This window comes from Carcharodon carcharias, assembly GCF_017639515.1.
Source record: "Carcharodon carcharias isolate sCarCar2 chromosome 27 unlocalized genomic scaffold, sCarCar2.pri SUPER_27_unloc_10, whole genome shotgun sequence".
NCBI classification, from domain to species: Eukaryota; Metazoa; Chordata; class Chondrichthyes; order Lamniformes; family Lamnidae; genus Carcharodon; species Carcharodon carcharias.
In genome coordinates, this window is record NW_024470625.1 from 68,231 (window position 1) to 87,919 (window position 19,689).

Genomic DNA, 19,689 nt, shown 5'->3' on the forward strand with positions numbered 1-19,689 from the left:
CTGTGTTACTGACTGTATCTCTACTGATGTTAATCCAGCTCCCTCACACTGTCACTCAGTAACCCCTCTCCCCCAGCGCCCTGTGTTACTGACTGTATCTCCACTGATGTTAATCCAGCTCCCTCACACTGTCACTCAGTAACCCCTTTCCCCCAGCGCCCTGTGTTACTGACTGTATCTGTACTGATGTTAATCCAGCTCCCTCACACTGTCACTCAGTAACCCCTCTCCCCCCAGCGCCCTGTGTTACTGACTGTATCTCTACTGATGTTAATCCAGCTCCCTCACACTGTCACTCAGTAACCCCTCTCCCCCAGCGCCCTGTGTTACTGACTGTATCTCTACTGATGTTAATCCAGCTCCCTCACACTGTCACTCAGTAACCCCTCTCCCTCCAGTGCCCTGTGTTACTGACTGTATCTCTACTGATGTTAATCCAGCTCCCTCACACTGTCACTCAGTAACCCCTCTCCCCCCAGCGCCCTCTGTTACTGACTGTATCTCTACTGATGTTAATCCCGCTCCCTCACACTGTCACTCAGTAACCCCTCTCCTCCAGCGCCCTGTGTTACTGACTGTATCTCTGCTGGTGTTAATCCCGCTCCCTCACACTGTCACTCAGTAACCCCTCTCCTCCAGCGCCCTGTGTTACTGACTGTATCTCTACTGATGTTAATCCAGCTCCCTCACACTGTCACTCAGTGACCACTCTCCCCCCAGCGCCCTGTGTTACTGACTGTATCTCTACTGGTGTTAATCCAGCTCCCTCACACTCTCACTCAGTAACCCCTCTCACCCCAGCGCCCTGTGTTACTGACTGTATCTCTACTGGTGTTAATCCAGCTCCCTCAAACTCTCACTCAGTAACCCCTCTCCCCCAGCGCCCTGTGTTACTGACTGTATCTCTACTGATGTTAATCCAGCTCCCTCACACTCTCACTCAGTAACCCACTCCCTACTCTACCCTGTTACTGACTGTATCTCTACTGATGTTAATCCAGCTCCCTCACACAATCCCTCAGTAACCCCTCTCCCCCCAGCGCCCTGTGTTACTGAATGTATCTGTACTGATGTTAATCCAGATCCCTCAAACTGTCACTCAGTAACCCCTCTCCCCCAGCGCTCTGTTACTGACTGTATCTGTACTGATGTTAATCCAGATCCCTCACACTATCCATCAGTAACCCCTCTCCCCCCAGCGCCCTGTGTTACTGACTGTATCTGTACTGATGTTAATCCAGATCCCTCAAACTGTCACTCAGTAACCCCTCTCCCCCAGCGCCTTGTCTTACTGACTGTATCTGTACTGATGTTAATCCAGCTCCCTCACAGTGTCACTCAGTAACCCCTCTCCCCCCAGTGCCCTGTGTTATTGAATGTACGTATACTGATGTTAATCCAGCTCCCTCACTCTGTCACTCAGTAACCGCTCTCCCCCCAGCGCCCTGTGTTACTGATTGTATCTCTACTGATTTTAATCCAGAACCCTCAAACTGTCACTCAGTCACCCCTCTCCCCCAGCGCCCTGTGTTACTGACTGTATCTCCACTGGTGTTAATCCAGCTCCCTCACACTGTCACTCAGTAACCCCTCTATCCCCAGCGCCCTGTGTTACTGACTGTATCTCTACTGATGTTAATCCAGCTCCCTCACACTGTCACTCAGTAACCCCTCTCCCCCCAGCGCCCTGTGTTACTGACTGTATCTGTACTGATGTTAATCCAGCTCCCTCACACTGTCACTCAGTAACCCCTCTCCCCCAGCGCCCTGTGTTACTGACTGTATCTGTACTGATGTTAATCCAGCTCCCTCACACTGTCACTCAGTAACCCCTCTATCCCCAGCGCCCTGTGTTACTGACTGTATCTGTACTGATGTTAATCCCGCTCCCTCACACTGTCACTCAGTACCCCCTCTCCCCCAGCGCCCTATGTTAATGTCTGTATCTCTACTGATGTTAATCCAGCTCCCTCACACTGTCACTCAGTAACCCCGCTTCCCCAGCGCCCTGTGTTACTGACTGTATCTCTACTGATGTTAATCCAGCTCCCTCACACTGTCACTCTGTAACCCCTCTGCCCCCAGCACCCTGTGTTACTGACTGTATCTCTACTGATGTTAATCCCGCTCCCTCACACTGTCACTCAGTAACCCCTCTCCCCCCAGCGCCCTGTGTTACTGACTGTATCTCTGCTGGTGTTAATCCCGCTCCCTCACACTGTCACTCAGTAACCCCTCTCCTCCAGCGCCCTGTGTTACTGACTGTATCTCTACTGGTGTTAATCCAGCTCCCTCAAACTCTCACTCAGTAACCCCTCTCCCCCAGCGCCCTGTGTTACTGACTGTATCTCTACTGATGTTAATCCAGCTCCCTCACACTCTCACTCAGTAACCAACTCCCTACTCTACCCTGTTACTGACTGTATCTCTACTGATGTTAATCCAGCTCCCTCACACTATCCCTCAGTAACCCCTCTCCCCCCAGCGCCCTGTGTTACTGACTGTATCTGTACTGATGTTAATCCAGATCCCTCAAACTGTCACTCAGTAACCCCTCTCCCCCAGCGCTCTGTTACTGACTGTATCTGTACTGATGTTAATCCAGATCCCTCACACTGTCACTCAGTAACCCCTCTCCCCCAGCGCCCTGTGTTACTGACTGTATCTCTACTGATGTTAATCCAGATCCCTCACACTGTCACTCAGTAACCCCTCTCCCCCAGCGCCCTGTTTACTGACTGTATCTCTACTGATGTTAATCCAGCTCCCTCACACTGTCACTCAGTAACCCCTCTCCCCCCAGCGCCGTGTGTTACTGACTGTATCTCTACTGATGTTAATCCAGCTCCCTCACACTGTCACTCAGTAACACCTCTCCCCCAGCTCCCTGTGTTACTGATTGTATCTCTACTGATGTTAATCCAGCTCCCTCACACTTTCACTCAGTAACCCCTCTCCCCCAGCGCCCTGTGTTACTGACTGTATCTCTACTGATGTTAATCCAGCTCCCTCACACTGTCACTCAGTAACCCCTCTCCTCCAGCGCCCTGTGTTACTGACTGTATCTCTACTGATGTTAATCCAGCTCCCTCACACTCTCACTCAGTAACCCCTCTCCCCCAGCGCCCTGTGTTACTGACTGTATCTCTACTGATGTTAATCCAGCTCCCTCACACTGTCACTCAGTAACCCCTCTCCCCCAGCGCCCTGTGTTACTGACTGTATCTCTACTGGTGTTAATCCAGCTCCCTCACACTCTCACTCAGTAACCCCTCTATCCCCAGCGCCCTGTGTTACTGACTGTATCTCTACTGATGTTAATCCCGCTCCCTCACACTGTCACTCAGTAACCCCTCTCCCCCAGCGCCCTGTGTTACTGACTGTATCTCTACTGATGTTAATCCAGCTCCCTCACACTGTCACTCAGTAACCCCTCTCACCCCAGCGCCCTGTGTTACTGACTGTATCTCTACTGATGTTAATCCAGCTCCCTCACACTGTCACTCAGTAACCAACTCCCTACTCTACCCTGTTACTGACTGTATCTCTACTGATGTTAATCCAGCTCCCTCACACTATCCCTCAGTAACCCCTCTCCCCCCAGCGCCCTGTGTTACTGAATGTATCTGTACTGATGTTAATCCAGGTCCCTCAAACTGTCACTCAGTAACCCCTCTCCCCCAGCGCTCTGTTACTGACTTTATCTGTACTGATGTTAATCCAGATCCCTCACACTATCCATCAGTAACCCCTCTCCCCCCAGCGCCCTGTGTTACTGACTGTATCTGTACTGATGTTAATCCAGATCCCTCAAACTGTCACTCAGTAACCCCTCTCCCCCAGCGCCTTGTCTTACTGACTGTATCTGTACTGATGTTAATCCAGATCCCTCACACTGTCACTGAGTAACCCCTCACTCCTCAGCGCCCTGTGTTACTGACTGTATCTCTACTGATGTTAATCCAGCTCCCTCACACTGTCACTCAGTAACCCACTCCCTCTCTAGCGCTCTGTTACTGACTGTATCTGTACTGATGTTAATCCAGATCCCTCACACTATCCATCAGTAACCCCTCTCCCCCCAGCGCCCTGTGTTACTGACTGTATCTGTACTGATGTTAATCCAGATCCCTCAAACTGTCACTCAGTAACCCCTCTCCCCCAGCGCCCTTGTCTTACTGACTGTATCTGTACTGATGTTAATCCAGATCCCTCACACTGTCACTCAGTAACCCCTCTATCCCCAGCGCCCTGTGTTACTGACTGTATCTCTACTGATGTTAATCCAGCTCCCTCACACTGTCACTCAGTAACCCCTCTCCCCCTCTACCCTCTGTTACTGACTGTATCTCTACTGATGTTAATCCAGCTCCCTCACACTGTCACTCAGTAACCCCTCTCCCCCAGCGCCCTGTGTTACTGACTGTATCTCTACTGATGTTAATCCCGCTCCCTCACACTGTCACTCAGTAACCCCGCTTCCCCAGCATCCTTTGTTACTGTCTGTATCTCTACTGATGTTAATCCAGATCCCTCAAACTGTCACTCAGTAACCCCTCTCCCCCCAGCGCCCTGTGTTACTGACTGTATCTGTACTGATGTTAATCCAGATCCCTCACACTATCCATCAGTAACCCCTCTCCCCCCAGCGCCCTGTGTTACTGACTCTATCTGTACTGATGTTAATCCCACTCCCTCACACTGTCACTCAGTACCCCCTCTCCCCCAGCACCCTGTGTTAATGTCTGTATCTCTACTGATGTTAATCCCGCTCCCTCACACTGTCACTCAGTCACCCCGCTTCCCCAGCACCCTGTTTTACTGACTGTATCTGTACTGATGTTAATCCAGATCCCTCACACTGTCACTCAGTAACCCCTCTCCCCCAGCACCCTGTGTTACTGACTGTATCTCTACTGATGTTAATCCAGATCCCTCACACTGTCACTCAGTCACCCCGCTTCCCCAGTGCCCTGTGTTACTGACTGTATCTGTACTGATGTTAATCCAGCTCCCTCACACTGTCACTCAGTAACCCCTCTCCCCCAGCACCCTGTGTTACTGACTGTATCTGTACTGATGTTAATCCAGCTTCCTCACACTGTCATTCAGTAACCCCTCTCCCCGCCCCCCCCCCCCCACCAGCGCCGTGTTTCTGACCACGCGCCTGACGCTCGATTGAATTGGCCTCGCATTGACCCTGTGTTTTGTGTCTCCGTGTCAGGTTCTCATGTCGACGCTGAATGAAGGTGATCGCTTCCTACCAGAGCCGACCGCGCCTCTCTCTCCCACGCTGGACAGAACGTCTCCTGAACCCTGACGACGCGTGCACCGATATTTACTTTGACCCCCCACCCCCGTCACATACCACCACCACCACCCCCACACCTCGAAGCGACAGAGGTTGAACCGCCTGCACTGATTTATTCACTCGTGCCTTTTCACTATTCCCTCACTCTCCCCGTGTCCTGCGCCAGCCTTTGCTTCTCGATGGAGGGGGAGAACCTTTGCCTTAGCTTCTTCTCCACCAAGTCCACCCTCCACCCCCCCCCCCCCCACCGTCTATTCATGGGGGTTGCCGGTGGGGTGGGGGGGCAGTCCACGCTGCAGTGCGGAACTGAGAAACCACGATGGCCGACGGTGCTAGGAAACCCGTGGCTGGAGACAAGATGCTACCCCTGCCCTTCCCAGACGTTGACTCGACTCTCGCTGCCCACCCTAGCCGATCTGCCCCGGCCTGCTCCGAGCTCACCACTGCCCACGGAGCCTACTGGAGCCAATGCACCCCCACCCCCCACACCTCCCGATCTCTGATCTCACTGCGTCCAGAAAGCTGTGTCCATTCAGACCCCTCCTGTAATCGGTCACACAGGAACAGCAGGAGGCCCTTCAGCCTCTCCTCGAGCAGTGGGATTAGTTTTGGATTGATACAGGGCTGTGGGGAGAGAGTGGGGCAGTGGGATTAGTTTGGGGATTGATACTGGGCTATGGGGAGAGAGTGGGATAGTGGGATTAGTTTGGGGATTGATATGGGGAGAAAGCAGGGCATTGGGATTAGTTTGGGATTGATACAGGGCTATGGGGAGAGAGCGGGGCAGTGGGATTAGTTTGGGGATTGATACAGGGCCATGGGGAGAGAGCGGGGCAGTGGGATTAGTTTGGGGATTGATACAGGGCTATGGGGAGAGAGTGGGGCAGTGGGATTAGTTTGGGATTGATACAGGGCTATGGGGAGAGAGTGGGACAGTGGGATTAGTTTGGGGATTGATATGGGGAGAGAGCGGGGCAATGGGATTAGTTTGGGATTGATACAGGGCTATGGGGAGAGAGCGGGGCAGTGGGATTAGTTTGGGATTGATACAGGTCTATGGGGAGAAAGTGGGGCAGTGGGATTAGTTTGGGATTGATACAGGGCTATGGGGAGAGAGCGGGACAGTGGGATTAGTTTGGGGATTGATACAGGGCCATGGGGAGAGAGCGGGGCAGTGGGATTAGTTTGGGGATTGATACAGGCCTATGGGGATAGAGTGGGGCAGTGGGATTAGTTTGGGGATTGATACAGGGCTATGGGGAGAGAGCGGGGCAGTGGGATTAGTTTGGGGATTGATACAGGCCTATGGGGATAGAGTGGGGCAGTGGGATTAGTTTGGGGATTGATACAGGGCTATGGGGATAGAGTGGGGCAGTGGGATTAGTTTGGGGATTGATACAGGGCTATGGGGAGAGAGTGGGGCAGTGGGATTAGTTTGAGGATTGATATGGGGAGAGAGCAGGGCATTGGGATTAATTTGGGATTGATAGAGGGCTATGGGGAGATAACAGGGCAGTGGGATTAGTTTGGGATTGATACAGGGCTATGGGTAGAGAGTGGGGCAGTGGGATTAGTTGGGGATGGATACAGGGCTATGGGGAGAGAGCAGGGCAGTGGGATTAGTTTGGGATTGATACAGGGCTATGGGGAGATAACAGGGCAGTGGGATTAGTTTGGGATTGATACAGGGCTATGGGGAGATAACAGGGCAGTGGGATTAGTTTGGGGATTGATACACGGCTATGGGGAGACAGCGGGGCAGTGGGATTAGTTTGGGATTGATACAGGACTATGGGGAGAGAGTAGGATTAGTTTGGGGATTGATACAGGGCTATGGGGAGAGTGCGGGGCAGTGGGATTAGTTTGGGGATGATACAGGGCTATTGGGAGAGAGCCGGGCAGTGGGATAAGTTTGGGGATTGATACAGGGCTATGGGGAGAGAGCCGGACAGTGGGATTAGTTTGGGGATTGATACAGGGCTATGGGGAGAGGATTGGACAATGGGATTAGTTTGGGGATGGATACAGGGCTATGGGGAGAGAGCCGGACAGTGGGATTAGTTTGGGGATTGCTACAGGGCTATGGGGAGAGGATTGGACAGTGGGATTAGTTTGGGGATTGATACAGGGCTATGGGGAAAGGATTGGACAGTGGGATTAGTTTGGGGATTGATACAGGGCTATGGGGAGAGGATTGGATAGTGGGATTAGTTTGGGGATTGATACCGGGCTATGGGGAGAGAGCAGGGCAGTGGGATTAGTTTGGGGATTGATACAGGGCTTTGGGGAGAGGGTGAGGCAGTGGGACAGTGGGATTAGTTGGGGATTCATACAAGGCTATGGAGAGAGCTGGCCATTCAGCCCCCTCCATGAGCCAGTTGCACAGGAAGAGGCAGGGGTCATTCAGTCTCTCCTTGGAACAGGAGGCCACTTAGCCTCCTCAAGACTGTCACGCAGGAACAGGAAGAAGCCGTTCAGCGCCCCCCACTCCCACTCCCGAAACCCAATGTCAATTTCCGCTGTATTATGGTCAGTGTTGTCTCGAGGCTCCCCCTAACACCTTTCGAATGCTGATCCTTCTTTGGCTGATGAATGCACGATCTCTCCCGAATAAACTCAAGAATTCCACCACCTTGAGCTTTGTCTCCTTCTATTCCTGTCGCGGGTGTATCCTCCTGCAGGCCCACCAGTGATGTTGCATCCCGCTACTTGCTCCCCTCGGCGACAGCACAAGGGGCGGTAGGAGCGCAAGACTGCCCCGCATCCCATGCTGCGCGAGTGGGTGTGTGTGGGGGGGGGGAAGGAGGAAGGAGGGAGGGAGACTGCTCCGGCGTCAGGTAGAGACCTCACCCAGCTAGCCGATAATGAACGGACGCACAGGCAGGTAAACTAACAGCTGATTTTAATTCATCCTCAAGAGGCAGAAAAAAAAAACAAAAAATAAAGAGGAAACGGGAGTCCAGGGTGGGGTGGGGAGGGGGGGGGTTACACGGAAAGAGAGCCCCGTTACATGTCTGGAGGGTTCCGGGGTGGGGTGGGGGGAGGAAAGGAAAGGGGGTACACAAAAGGGGCAAGGGGTGCAACTAAAACCTCGCTTTGAACTTCCCGAGAGGTGGAGGGGCGCGCCTCCCCCTGCACAGACCCCCAGGGGGCTTTATTTTGGGGGGGGGGGGGGGGGGGGGGTGGGGGGGAGAGAAGGACGTTCAAACAGCTTCTGCCTCTCGCCCCCAATAGCCTGGCTGCTCGAGGAACAGCGCCTCCCCTGGTCTGAACATCAAACCCCTGGCGCCCCTGGCCACTCTGTCAGGGGGCTGGGGGCCCGCACTGACCCCCTGCTCTCTGCCCTTGGAGAGGGGGGGGGAAATTGATGGGATAAAATCGGGGAGCGCCGATCTCCTGCCCCCTCTCGTGCTGACTCGACGCCCCTAACGGGCGAAGGAAGGGGGCGGGGGGGGCGAGGAGAAGGGGGGTCAGGGGGAAGACGCATCTCATTTAGTAAAACAAACAGGCGCGAGGGAGGGGGGAGGGGGAGGGGGTTTGGGAAGTAACCATCGAAAAGAACCGAACTAAACTCTACGATCGGCGGGAAGGAGGGGGCACCTGACCTGTGGCCTCCACCGCAACCCCTCCCCCTCCAGGGCCCCCACTGTCGAAGCGCATGAGACGGAGAGAGGGGGAAGAGTGTGAGAGGGAGAGGGGGATGGGTCCCACCTGTGACCCCACCACCACCCACCCCCCCGCGCCCCCTAGCACCGGGGAGTTCAGAGCAGGCCATGCCGCTGCCTCCCGGACCGCTTCGTTTTTATTTATTGTATAAAAAAAAAGGGGGGGGGCGGGGAGAAACGGGAGGAGAAGTGGATATCGACCCTCCCTCCCTCCCTCCCTCCCCTCCCTCCCCCCCCGCCCGCCCTCAGTGTCCGCGGCCGGCCGGGCCGGTCGGTCAGTCGGTCAGCGCCTGCTCCGGTCCCGAGTCGACGTGCTCCGGCTCCGGCTCCGGCGCTTGGCGTCCCGCCGGTCCCGCTCCCGGTCCCGGTCCCGGCCCCGCTCGCGGCTGTGGTCCCGCTTCCGGTCCCGCTCGCGCTCCAGCTCCCGGCTGCGCTCGGCCTCCTTCTCCCGCTCCCGCTCCCGCTCCTTCTCCCGCTCCTTCGCCCTCTCCTTGCGCTGCTCCGCCTGCTTCCGCTCCTCCTCCTCCTGCTCCTTGCGCCGCCGCTCTCTCTCCCGGGCCCGGTCCGCCCGCTCCATCTCCTTCTGGAGGATCTGCAGGGTTGGGGTGGGTGGTGGGGCAAGCGGACGTCACAAGTCAGTGTATCGGTGAAGCAGGAGCCCACACAGCCTCCGTTCATCGCTCCCTTCCCCACCCTCCTCCCAGTCCCCGTGCGCACTCCCCCGCCCCCCCCAACCCCCCCACCACGCCCCCGACCCGCCGCCCGCCGCGCCCTCCCCCCCCGCCCCCCTCACCTGTTCGACTGTCAGGGGAAGCCAGTATATACACGGTGCGGCCTTCGTCTTGCGGAACAGGTCGTCCAGCAGTTTAGCAGGGGGCTCCTCGGGGGCTTTCTCTGTGCGACGGATACACAAAGGGAAGGAAGGGAGTTAATCACTCAGTCGGAGGGGCGAGTAATACACCCTGACTCCACAGCCCACAGCCCCATGTCACCCAGGGAGCGCCGCACTGTCCTAGGGTCAGCGCCGAGGGAGAGCCGCACTGTCCTAGGGTCAGCGCCGAGGGAGAGCTGCACTGTCGGAGGGTCAGTGCTGAGGGAGAGCCGCACTGTCGGAGGGTCAGTGCTGAGGGAGAGCCGCACTGTGGGAGGGTCAGTGCTGAGGGAGAGCCGCACTGTGGGAGGGGTCAGTACTGAGGGAGAGCTGCACTGTCGGAGGGTCAATACTGAGGGAGCGGCGCCCTATCAGAGGGTCAGTACTGAGGGAACGGCGCATTGTCGGAGGGTCAGTGCTGAGGGAGAGCCGCACTGTCGGAGGGTCAGTGCTGAGGGAGAGCCGCACTGTCGAAGGGTCAGTGCTGAGGGAGAGCCGCACTGTCGGAGGGTCAGTGCTGAGGGAGAGCCGCACTGTCGGAGGGTCAGTGCTGAGGGAGAGCCGCACTGTCGGAGGGTCAGTACTGAGGGAGAGCCGCACTGTCGGAGGGTCAGTGCTGAGGGAGCGCCGCGCCGCTGCACTGAGGACCTTCCAGGTGAAACGTCACAACACAAGCTCGGCCTGCCCCCTCTTCTGGATGCACGAGATCCACACCGCCACTTCTGGAGAAGGCGGCGAGTCCTCCCAAACCCTGGGTGGTGGTGGGGGGTGCAATCAGCCACCCCAGAACAAACGTTACCGAAGCGGATGATATCTGGAGGAGGGAGTCAGAGGCACCAAGCGCAGCCGAGAGAGACGGGACGAGGTGACAGGAGCGGAGCGGACGGGTCGGGGGGGGAGGAGAGCTGCGGAGAATCGGGAAGCTGCACTCGGGGCCGGAGGAGGCGCCGCAGACCAGCCGCCCGGCCTTGTGAAGGGACGTCCGAATTCAGGGCCCCGGTTTCGATCCTGTCGAAGGTTGCGAGCGGCCGGTACCCCCTCCCGCCAATGCTGAAGAGGTGCTTATTTACGTTGAGTAAGGGGGGGCTGCGCCTGTTGGACACGGTTCACTGCGGAGAAGCGTGAAGTGGTTCACTTTGGTAGGAAACTCCCCACTTGCCTGGATGAGTTGCAGCTCCCACAACACTCGAGAAGCTCGACACCGTCCAGGACAAAGCAGCCCCGCTTGATCGGCCCCCCATCCACAAACATTCACTCCCTCCACCCACCGACGCACAGTAGCAGCAGCGTGTGTACCATCTACAAGATGCACTGCAGCAACTCGCCAAGGCTCCTTCGACAGCACCTTCCAAACCCACGACCTCTACCGTCTAGAAGGACAAGGGCAGCAGACACATGGAGAACACCCACCACCTGGAAGTTCCCCCTCCGAGCCCCTCACCATCCTGACGTGGAAATATATCGGCCGTTCCTTCACTGTCACTGGGTCAAAATCCTGGAACTCCCTCCCTAACAACACTGTGGGTGTATCTACACCACAGGGACAAAACCCTGGAACTCCCTCCCTAACAGCGCTGTGGGTGTACCTACACCACAGGGGACAAAATCCTGGAACTCCCTCCCTAACAGCGCCGTGGGTGTACCTACACCACAGGGGACAAAATCCTGGAACTCCCTCCCTAACAGCGCCGTGGGTGTACCTACACCACAGGGACAAAATCCTGGAACTCCCTCCCTAACAGCGCCGTGGGTGTACCTACACCACAGGGACAAAATCCTGGAACTCCCTCCCTAACAGCACTGTGGGTGTACCTACACCACAGGGGACAAAATCCTGGAACTCCCTCCCTAACAGCACCGTGGGTGTACCTACACCACAGGGGTCAAAATCCTGGAACTCCCTCCCTAACAGCGCCGTGGGTGTACCTATACCACAAGAGACAAAATCCTGGAACTCCCTCCCTAACAGCGCCGTGGGTGTACCTACACCACAGGGACAAAATCCTGGAACTCCCTCCCTAACAGCGCCGTGGGTGTACCTACACCACAGGGACAAAATCCTGGAACTCCCTCCCTAACAGCGCTGTGGGTGTACCTACACCACACGGACAAAATCCTGGAACTCCCTCCCTAACAGCGCTGTGGGTGTATCTACACCACAGGGACAAAACCCTGGAACTCCCTCCCTAACAGCACTGTGGGTGTACCTACAGCACAGGGACAAAATCCTGGAACTCCCTCCCTAACAGCACTGTGGGTGTACCTATACCACACAGGGGACAAAATCCTGGAACTCCCTCCCTAACAGCACTGTGGGTGTACCTACACCACAGGGGACAAAATCCTGGAACTCCCTCCCTAACAGCGCCGTGGGTGTACCTACACCACAGGGGTCAAAATCCTGGAACTCCCTCCCTAACAGCGCCGTGGGTGTACCTATACCACAAGAGACAAAATCCTGGAACTCCCTCCCTAACAGCGCCGTGGGTGTACCTACACCACAGGGACAAAATCCTGGAACTCCCTCCCTAACAGCGCCGTGGGTGTACCTACACCACAGGGACAAAATCCTGGAACTCCCTCCCTAACAGCGCTGTGGGTGTACCTACACCACACGGACAAAATCCTGGAACTCCCTCCCTAACAGCGCTGTGGGTGTATCTACACCACAGGGACAAAACCCTGGAACTCCCTCCCTAACAGCACTGTGGGTGTACCTACACCACAGGGACAAAATCCTGGAACTCCCTCCCTAACAGCGCTGTGGGTGTACCTACACCACAGGGACAAAATCCTGGAACTCCCTCCCTAACAGCGCTGTGGGTGTACCTACACCACAGGGACAAAATCCTGGAACTCCCTCCCTAACAGCGCTGTGGGTGTACCTACACCACAGGGACAAAATCCTGGAACTCCCCTCCCCCCCCCCCCCCCCCCCCCCGCCCCTCTCAGAGTACCGTGGGAGATAGAACTTCAAAAAAAGCCAACACAGGCTCGATGGGCTGACTAGTCAGTTCGTGGGATGAAGGCTGCAAGTAACTGGGTAGGTAGCGGTTAATAGGAGCAAGTGTGAGTTTGCAGAAGGCATCGGATAAAGCGCCAGACGTAAGGCTTTGTAGGTATGAGAGTGACGGACGAGCTGACCGCTGAGTGATGTCCAGCTAAGTGGCCTCATGGTTATATTGCAGGTTGAGGAACCTTGATGCCTGGGCCCATTCTCAGAGACACGAGCCGGGTACCTTACCTTTCTTTTCGTTCCTCTTCTCCTTGGACTTGGCACGTTCTTTCCTCCGGCGATCGCGCGAGCGGGATCGGGAACGCGAACGAGCCTTGGTGCCCTCTTTGCCCTCGTACTCCTTGACCTTGTCACGGTCCCACTCCCGCTCGGAGCGCGTGCGTTCCCGCCGTTCCATCTCCCTCTCGCGCTCAGCCCACTGGTCCCGGGCCGCCCGCTCGTGGTCCCGCGCGTCTGTACGAGGCTCCTCCATCTTCTGCTCCGTCGGCTTGTCCAGCTTCAGCCCCTTGTGGAAATCCAACTGTCAGGGGAGGGGAAGGAAATTAGATTCACGTCAAAGCTCCCCCTACCCCGTCCCCCATCAAACACTCCCAGGACAGGTACCGCACGGGGTTAGATACAGAGTAAAGCTCCCTCTACACCGTCCCCATCAAACACTCCCAGGACAGGTACAGCACGGGGTTAGATACAGAGTAAATCTCCCTCTACACTGTCCCAATCAAACACTCCCAGGACAGGTACAGCACGGGGTTAGATACAGAATAAAGCTCCCTCTACACCGTCTCCATCAAATACTCCCAGGACAGGTACAGCATGGGGTTAGATACAGAGTAAAGCTCCCTCTACACTGTCCCCATCAAACATTCCCAGGACAGGTACAGCACGGGGTTAGATACAGAGTAAAGCTCTCTCTACACTGTCCCCATCAAACACTCCCAGGACAGGTACAGCACGGGGTTAGATACAGAGTAAATCTCCCTCTACACTGTCCCAATCAAACACTCCCAGGACAGGTACAGCACGGGGTTAGATACAGAATAAAGCTCCCTCTACACCGTCCCCATCAAACATTCCCAGGACAGATACAGCACAGGGTTAGATACAGAATAAAGCTCCCTCTACACTGTCCCCATCAAACACTCCCAGGACAGGTACAGCTCGGGGTTAGATACAGAGTAAATCTCCCTCTACACCGTCCCAATCAAACACTCCCAGGACAGGTACAGCACGGGGTTAGATACAGAGTGAAGCTCTGTCTCGTTCAGGATCGGAAGGTTATAGTAACATGTTTCCTGAAGGGGATGTCCCAGGATCTCCCACTGCACCTTCCATCTCTGGACACTGGGATCAGTTATTTGGGGAGTGAGATCTATCCAACGGGAAGCGGGGTCTATCCAACGGGAAGCGGGGTCTATCCATCGGGAAGCGGGGTCTATCCAATGGGAAGCGGGGTCTATCCAGTGGGAAGCGGGGACTATCCAGTGGGAAGCGGGGACTATCCAGTGGGAAGCGGGGTCTATCCAGTGGGAAGCGGGGACTATCCAACGGGAAGCGGGGACTATCCAACGGGAAGCAGGGACTATCCAACGGGAAGCGGGGTCTATCCATCGGGAAGCAGGGTCTATCCATCGGGAAGCAGGGTCTATCCAATGGGGAATGGCGTCTATCCAATGGGAAGCGGGGTCTATCCAATGGGGAATGGGGTCTATCCAATGGGAAGCGGGGTCTATCCAACGGGAAGCGGGGTCTATCCCATGGGAAGCGGGGTCTATCCCATGGGAAGCGGGGTCTATCCAATGGGAAGCGGGGTCTATCCCATGGGAAGCGGGGTCTATCCATCGGGAAGTGGGGTCTATCCAATGGGGAAGCGGGGTCTATCCATCGGGAAGTGGGGTCTATCCAATGGGACAGGAGACAGGGTCAGAAACACGCTGCTTACCTCATCCTGTTCTGCATAATCGACAGCCAGGAATTTGGGGTTGGAGGCCGGCCATTTCACACCATGGAGGGAGTTCCGTGTGGCAATTGCTTCTTCAATGGCTGTGTACTGGAGACAGGAAAGCAGCGACACAGGTCCATGTTTCTCAGCATGTACACGGGACTCATTCTCTCTCTGCACCCGCCCGCTTCACTCTCCCCGCCAACTGCACTGTCCCACTCCCCCCTCCCGCTGCACTGTCCCACTCCCCCCGCCCGCTGCACTCCCACTCCCCCCGCTGCACTCCCACTCCCCCCGCCCGCTGCACTCCCACTCCCCCCGCCCGCTGCACTGTCCCACTCCCCTCGCCCGCTGCACTGTCCCACTCCCCCCGCCCGCTTCACTGTCCCACTCCCCCCCGCCCGCTTCACTGTCCCACTCCCCCCGCCCGCTTCACTCTCCCCTTCCCCCCCAGCCCGCTTCACTGTCCCACTCCCCCCGCCCGCTGCACTGTCCCACTCCCCCCGCCTGCTGCACTCCCACTCCCCCCGCCCGCTTCACTGTCCCACTCCCCCCGCCCGCTTCACTGTCCCACTCCCCCCGCCCGCTGCACTCCCACTCCCCCCGCCCGCTGCACTGTCCCACTCCCCCCGCCCGCTGCACTCCCACTCCCCCCGCCCGCTGCACTGTCCCACTCCCCTCGCCCGCTGCACTGTCCCACTCCCCCCGCCCGCTTCACTGTCCCACTCCCCCCCGCCCGCTTCACTGTCCCACTCCCCCCGCCCGCTTCACTCTCCCCTTCCCCCCCAGCCCGCTGCACTGTCCCACTCCCCCCGCCCGCTGCACTGTCCCACTCCCCCCGCCTGCTGCACTCCCACTCCCCCCGCCCGCTGCACTGTCCCACTCCCCCCGCCCGCTGCACTCCCACTCCCCCCGCCCGCTGCACTCCCACTCCCCCCGCCCGCTGCACTGTCCCACTCCCCCCGCCCGCTGCACTCCCACTCCCCCCGCCCGCTTCACTCCCACTCCCCCCGCCCGCTTCACTGTCCCACTCCCCCCGCCCCACGCCCCCCGCCCGCTTCACTCTCCCCTTCCCCCCCGCCCGCTTCACTCTCCCCTTCCCCCCCGGCCCGCTTCACTCCCCCCACCCGCTTCACTCTCCCCTTCCCCCCCGGCCCGCTGCACTGTCCCCCTCCGCCCGCCCGCTTCACTCTCCCCCTCCCCCCGCCCACTTCACTCCCCCCGCCCGCTTCACTCTCCCCCTCCCGCTTCACTCCCCCTGCCCGCTTCACTCTCCCCCACCCCCCGCCCGCTTCACTCCCCCTCCCCCCCCCCGCTTCACTCCCCCCGCCCGCTTCACTCCCCCCCCCCCGCTTCACTCTCCCCCACCCCCCGCCCGCTTCACTCCCCCCGCCCGCTTCACTCCCCCTCCCCCCGCTTCACTCTCCCCCTCCCCCCGCCCGCTTCACTCCCCCTCCCCCGCCCGCTTCACCCTCCCCCTCCCCCCGCTTCACCCACTCCTGCATCATTCCCCCTTCCCCTCCTTTCCTCTGCCCCTCACTCTTTGCCCCTCCATCCTCCCTCCCTATCTCTCCCCCACCCCACTCCCTCTCAATCACCCAGACCCCCTCTCACCTGCCCGTCCATCTGCCCCCCCTCCGTCTTGACCAACACTTCCACCCCCCACCCCTCCTCTCAGCCTTCTCCTGCACCTTCCCCTCCTCTGACACACACCCTCACTCTCCCACATCCCTCCCCATTCCAACTCCTCACTCTCCCTCGCCCCTCCCACTCACTCTCGCTCGCCCCTCCTTCGCCCCTCTCCCTCACTCTCCCCCTCACTCTCCCTCGCCCCTCTCCCTCACTCTCCCTCGCCCCTCCCCTCTCCCTCATCCCTCACTCTCCCTCGTCCCTCCCCTTCACTCTCCCTCGGCTCTCCCCCTCCTTCGCCCCTCCCCCTCATTCTCCCTCGTCCCTCCCCTTCACTCTCCCTCGTCCCTCCCCTTCACTCTCCCTCGTCCCTCCCCTTCACTCTCCCTCGCCCCTCTCCCTCACTCTCCCTCGCCCCTCCCCTCTCCCTCATCCCTCACTCTCCCTCGTCCCTCCCCTTCACTCTCCCTCGGCCCTCCCCCTCCTTCGCCCCTCCCCCTCATTCTCCCTCGTCCCTCCCCTTCACACTCCCTCGTCCCTACCCTTCACTCTCCCTCGTCCCTCCCCTTCACTCTCCCTCGCCCCTCTCCCTCACTCTCCCTCGCCCCTCCCCTCTCCCTCATCCCTCACTCTCCCTCGTCCCTCCCCTTCACTCTCCCTCGGCCCTCCCCCTCCTTCGCCCCTCCCCCTCATTCTCCCTCGTCCCTCCCCTTCACACTCCCTCGTCCCTCCCCTTCACTCTCCCGCGTCCCTCCCCTTCACTCTCCCGCGTCCCTCCCCTTCACTCTCCCTCGTCCCTCCCCTTCACCCTCCCTCGTCCCTCCCCTTCACACTCCCTCGTCCCTCCCCTTCACTCTCCCTCGTCCCTCCCCTTCACTCTCCCTCGTCCCTCCCCTTCACTCTCCCTCGTCCCTCCCCCTCCCTCCCTCCCAATTTCTCCCTCACCCTCCCCCCACTCTCCCTCACACCTCCCTCCCTCGCCCCTCCCTCTCTCCCGTCCCTCCCAGTTTCACATACTTTGGCGTAGCAGTGGGATTTGATCTTATCGATCCAGAACCCTTCCTCCTCGATGGTTCCTGTGCGATTCAGCAGCTCCTTCAGCTGCCCAAGCGTGAACGGCCTCACCTACAGCGATGGAAACAAGACTCAGGGAAACTGGGTATGGTGCACGCTGACCCCACCCCCTCCCCACCCACCCCGCCACCTCCAACACCCTCCACCAGCCCGCCCACCCACCCAGCCGGAAGGTAGCAGCCTCTCGGGGTGGGGGCAGCAGGATCAGGGCTGACTTGCCTGCCTGTGGAGCTCAGCACCCGAGGGTCTGTCCAGTTCCCTCAGTGCAGACGAGGCTGGTGCCAGAGCCTCTCTCTTGGGGGGGGGCGAAGAGAGTGTATTTCGCCATCTCCCCCCCCCCCCCACCACCACAGGATAAATCCTGCCTTGGGAGGTCACGGGGACCTCAGTTTTGATCCCACGGGAGTCCAGGGCTGGTTACTGTCCCAGCGGGAGCCCTGTGGCCTGTTCTGGACAAGGACCCACACAAAGGACTGAAGCGGGGAATTAAATACTCGCGGCTAACAAAAAATCAAATATATAAACCAAGGAACATGGAAGGTAACATGGCTGGAGGAGAGGGGCTGAATGGCCTCCTCCTGTTGCTGTGTAACAGGCTGGAGGAGAGGGGCTGAATGGCCTCCTCCTGTTGCTGTGTAACAGGCTGGAGGAGAGGGGCTGAATGGCCTCCTCCTGTTGCTGTGTAACAGGCTGGAGGAGAGGGGCTGAATGGCCTCCTCCTGTTGCTGTGTAACAGGCTGGAGGAGAGGGGCTGAATGGCCTCCTCCTGTTGCTGTGTAACAGGCTGGAGGAGAGGGGCTGAATGGCCTCGTCCTGTTCCTGTGTAACAGGCTGGAGGAGAGGGGCTGAATGGCCTCCTCCTGTTCCTGTGGAACAGGCTGGAGGAGAAGGAGCGGCTGAATGGCCTCCTCCTGTTCCTGTGTAACAGGCTGGAGGAGGAGGAGAGGCTGAATGGCCTCCTCCTGTTCCTGTGTAACAGGCTGGAGGAGGAGGAGGGGCTGAATGGCCTCCTCCTGTTCATGTGTAACAGGCTGGAGGAGGAGGAGGGGATGAATGGCCTCCTCCTGTTCCTGTGTAACAGGCTGGAGGAGGAGGAGGGACTGAATGGCCTCCTCCTGTTCCTGTGTAACAGGCTGGAGGAGGAGGAGGGGATGAATGGCCTCCTCCTGTTCCTCTGTAACAGGCTGGAGGAGGAGGAGAGGGGCTGAATGGCCTCCTCCTGTTCCTGTGTCACGGGCTCGAGGAGAGGGGCTGAATGGCCTCGTCCTGTTCCTGTGTAACAGGCTGGAGGAGGAGGAGGGGATGAATGGCCTCCTCCTGTTCATGTGTAACAGTCTGGAGGAGGAGGAGGGGATGAATGGCCTCCTCCTGTTCCTGTGTAACAGGCTCGAGGAGGGGGCTGAATGGCCTCCTCCTGTTCCTGTGTAACAGGCTGGAGGAGGAGGAGAGGGGCTGAATGGCCTCCTCCTGTTCCTGTGTAACAGGCTGGAGAGGGGCTGAATGGCCTCCTCCTGTTCCTGTGTAACAGGCTGGAGAAGAGGGGCTGAATGGCCTCCTCCTGTTCCTGTGTAACAGTCTGGAGGAGGAGGAGGGGATGAATGGCCTCCTCCTATTCCTGTGTAACAGGCTCGAGGAGGGGGCTGAATGGCCTCCTCCTGTTCCTGTGTAACAGGCTCGAGGAGGGAGCTGAATGGCCTCCTCCTGTTCCTGTGTAACAGGCTGGAGGAGAGGGGCTGAATGGCCTCCTCCTGTTCCTGTGTAACAGGCTGGAGGAGGGGATGAATGGCCTCCTCCTGTTCCTGTGTAACAGGCTGGAGGAGGGGATGAATGGCCTCCTTCTGTTCCTGTGTAACAGGCTGGAGGAGGAGGGGGGGATGAATGGCCTCCTCCTGTTCCTGTGTAACAGGCTGGAGGAGGGGCTGAATGGCCTCCTCCTGTTCCTGTGTAACAGGCTGGAGGAGGAGGGGCTGAATGGCCTCCTCCTGTTCCTGTGTAACAGGCTGGAGGAGGAGGAGGGGATGAATGGCCTCCTCCTGTTCCTGTGTAACAGGCTGGAGGAGGAGGAGGGGCTGAATGGCCTCCTCCTGTTCCTGTGTAACAGGCTGGAGGAGGAGGAGAGGGGCTGAATGGCCTCCTCCTGTTCCTGTGTAACAGGCTCGAGGAGAGGGGCTGAATGGCCTCCTC

The 19,689-nt window shown here is 58.2% G+C and overlaps 1 protein-coding gene across 1 annotated transcript in view; it reads right to left on the reverse strand.

The window, feature by feature from the left end:
- Nucleotides 1-9,216: 9,216 nt before the first annotated feature.
- Nucleotides 9,217-19,689, reverse strand: part of acin1b (apoptotic chromatin condensation inducer 1b) — a 184,709-nt gene continuing 174,236 nt past the window's right edge. Inside the window, exons 10-14 of the mRNA XM_041180956.1 lie at nucleotides 17,449-17,556; nucleotides 14,803-14,910; nucleotides 13,092-13,383; nucleotides 9,770-9,870; nucleotides 9,217-9,568 (exon numbers count right to left, since the gene is read on the reverse strand). Of these exons, the coding sequence (XP_041036890.1) occupies nucleotides 9,260-9,568; nucleotides 9,770-9,870; nucleotides 13,092-13,383; nucleotides 14,803-14,910; nucleotides 17,449-17,556 (918 nt within the window). The 3' untranslated portion in view covers nucleotides 9,217-9,259. The remainder of the gene's footprint in view (nucleotides 9,569-9,769; nucleotides 9,871-13,091; nucleotides 13,384-14,802; nucleotides 14,911-17,448; nucleotides 17,557-19,689) is intronic.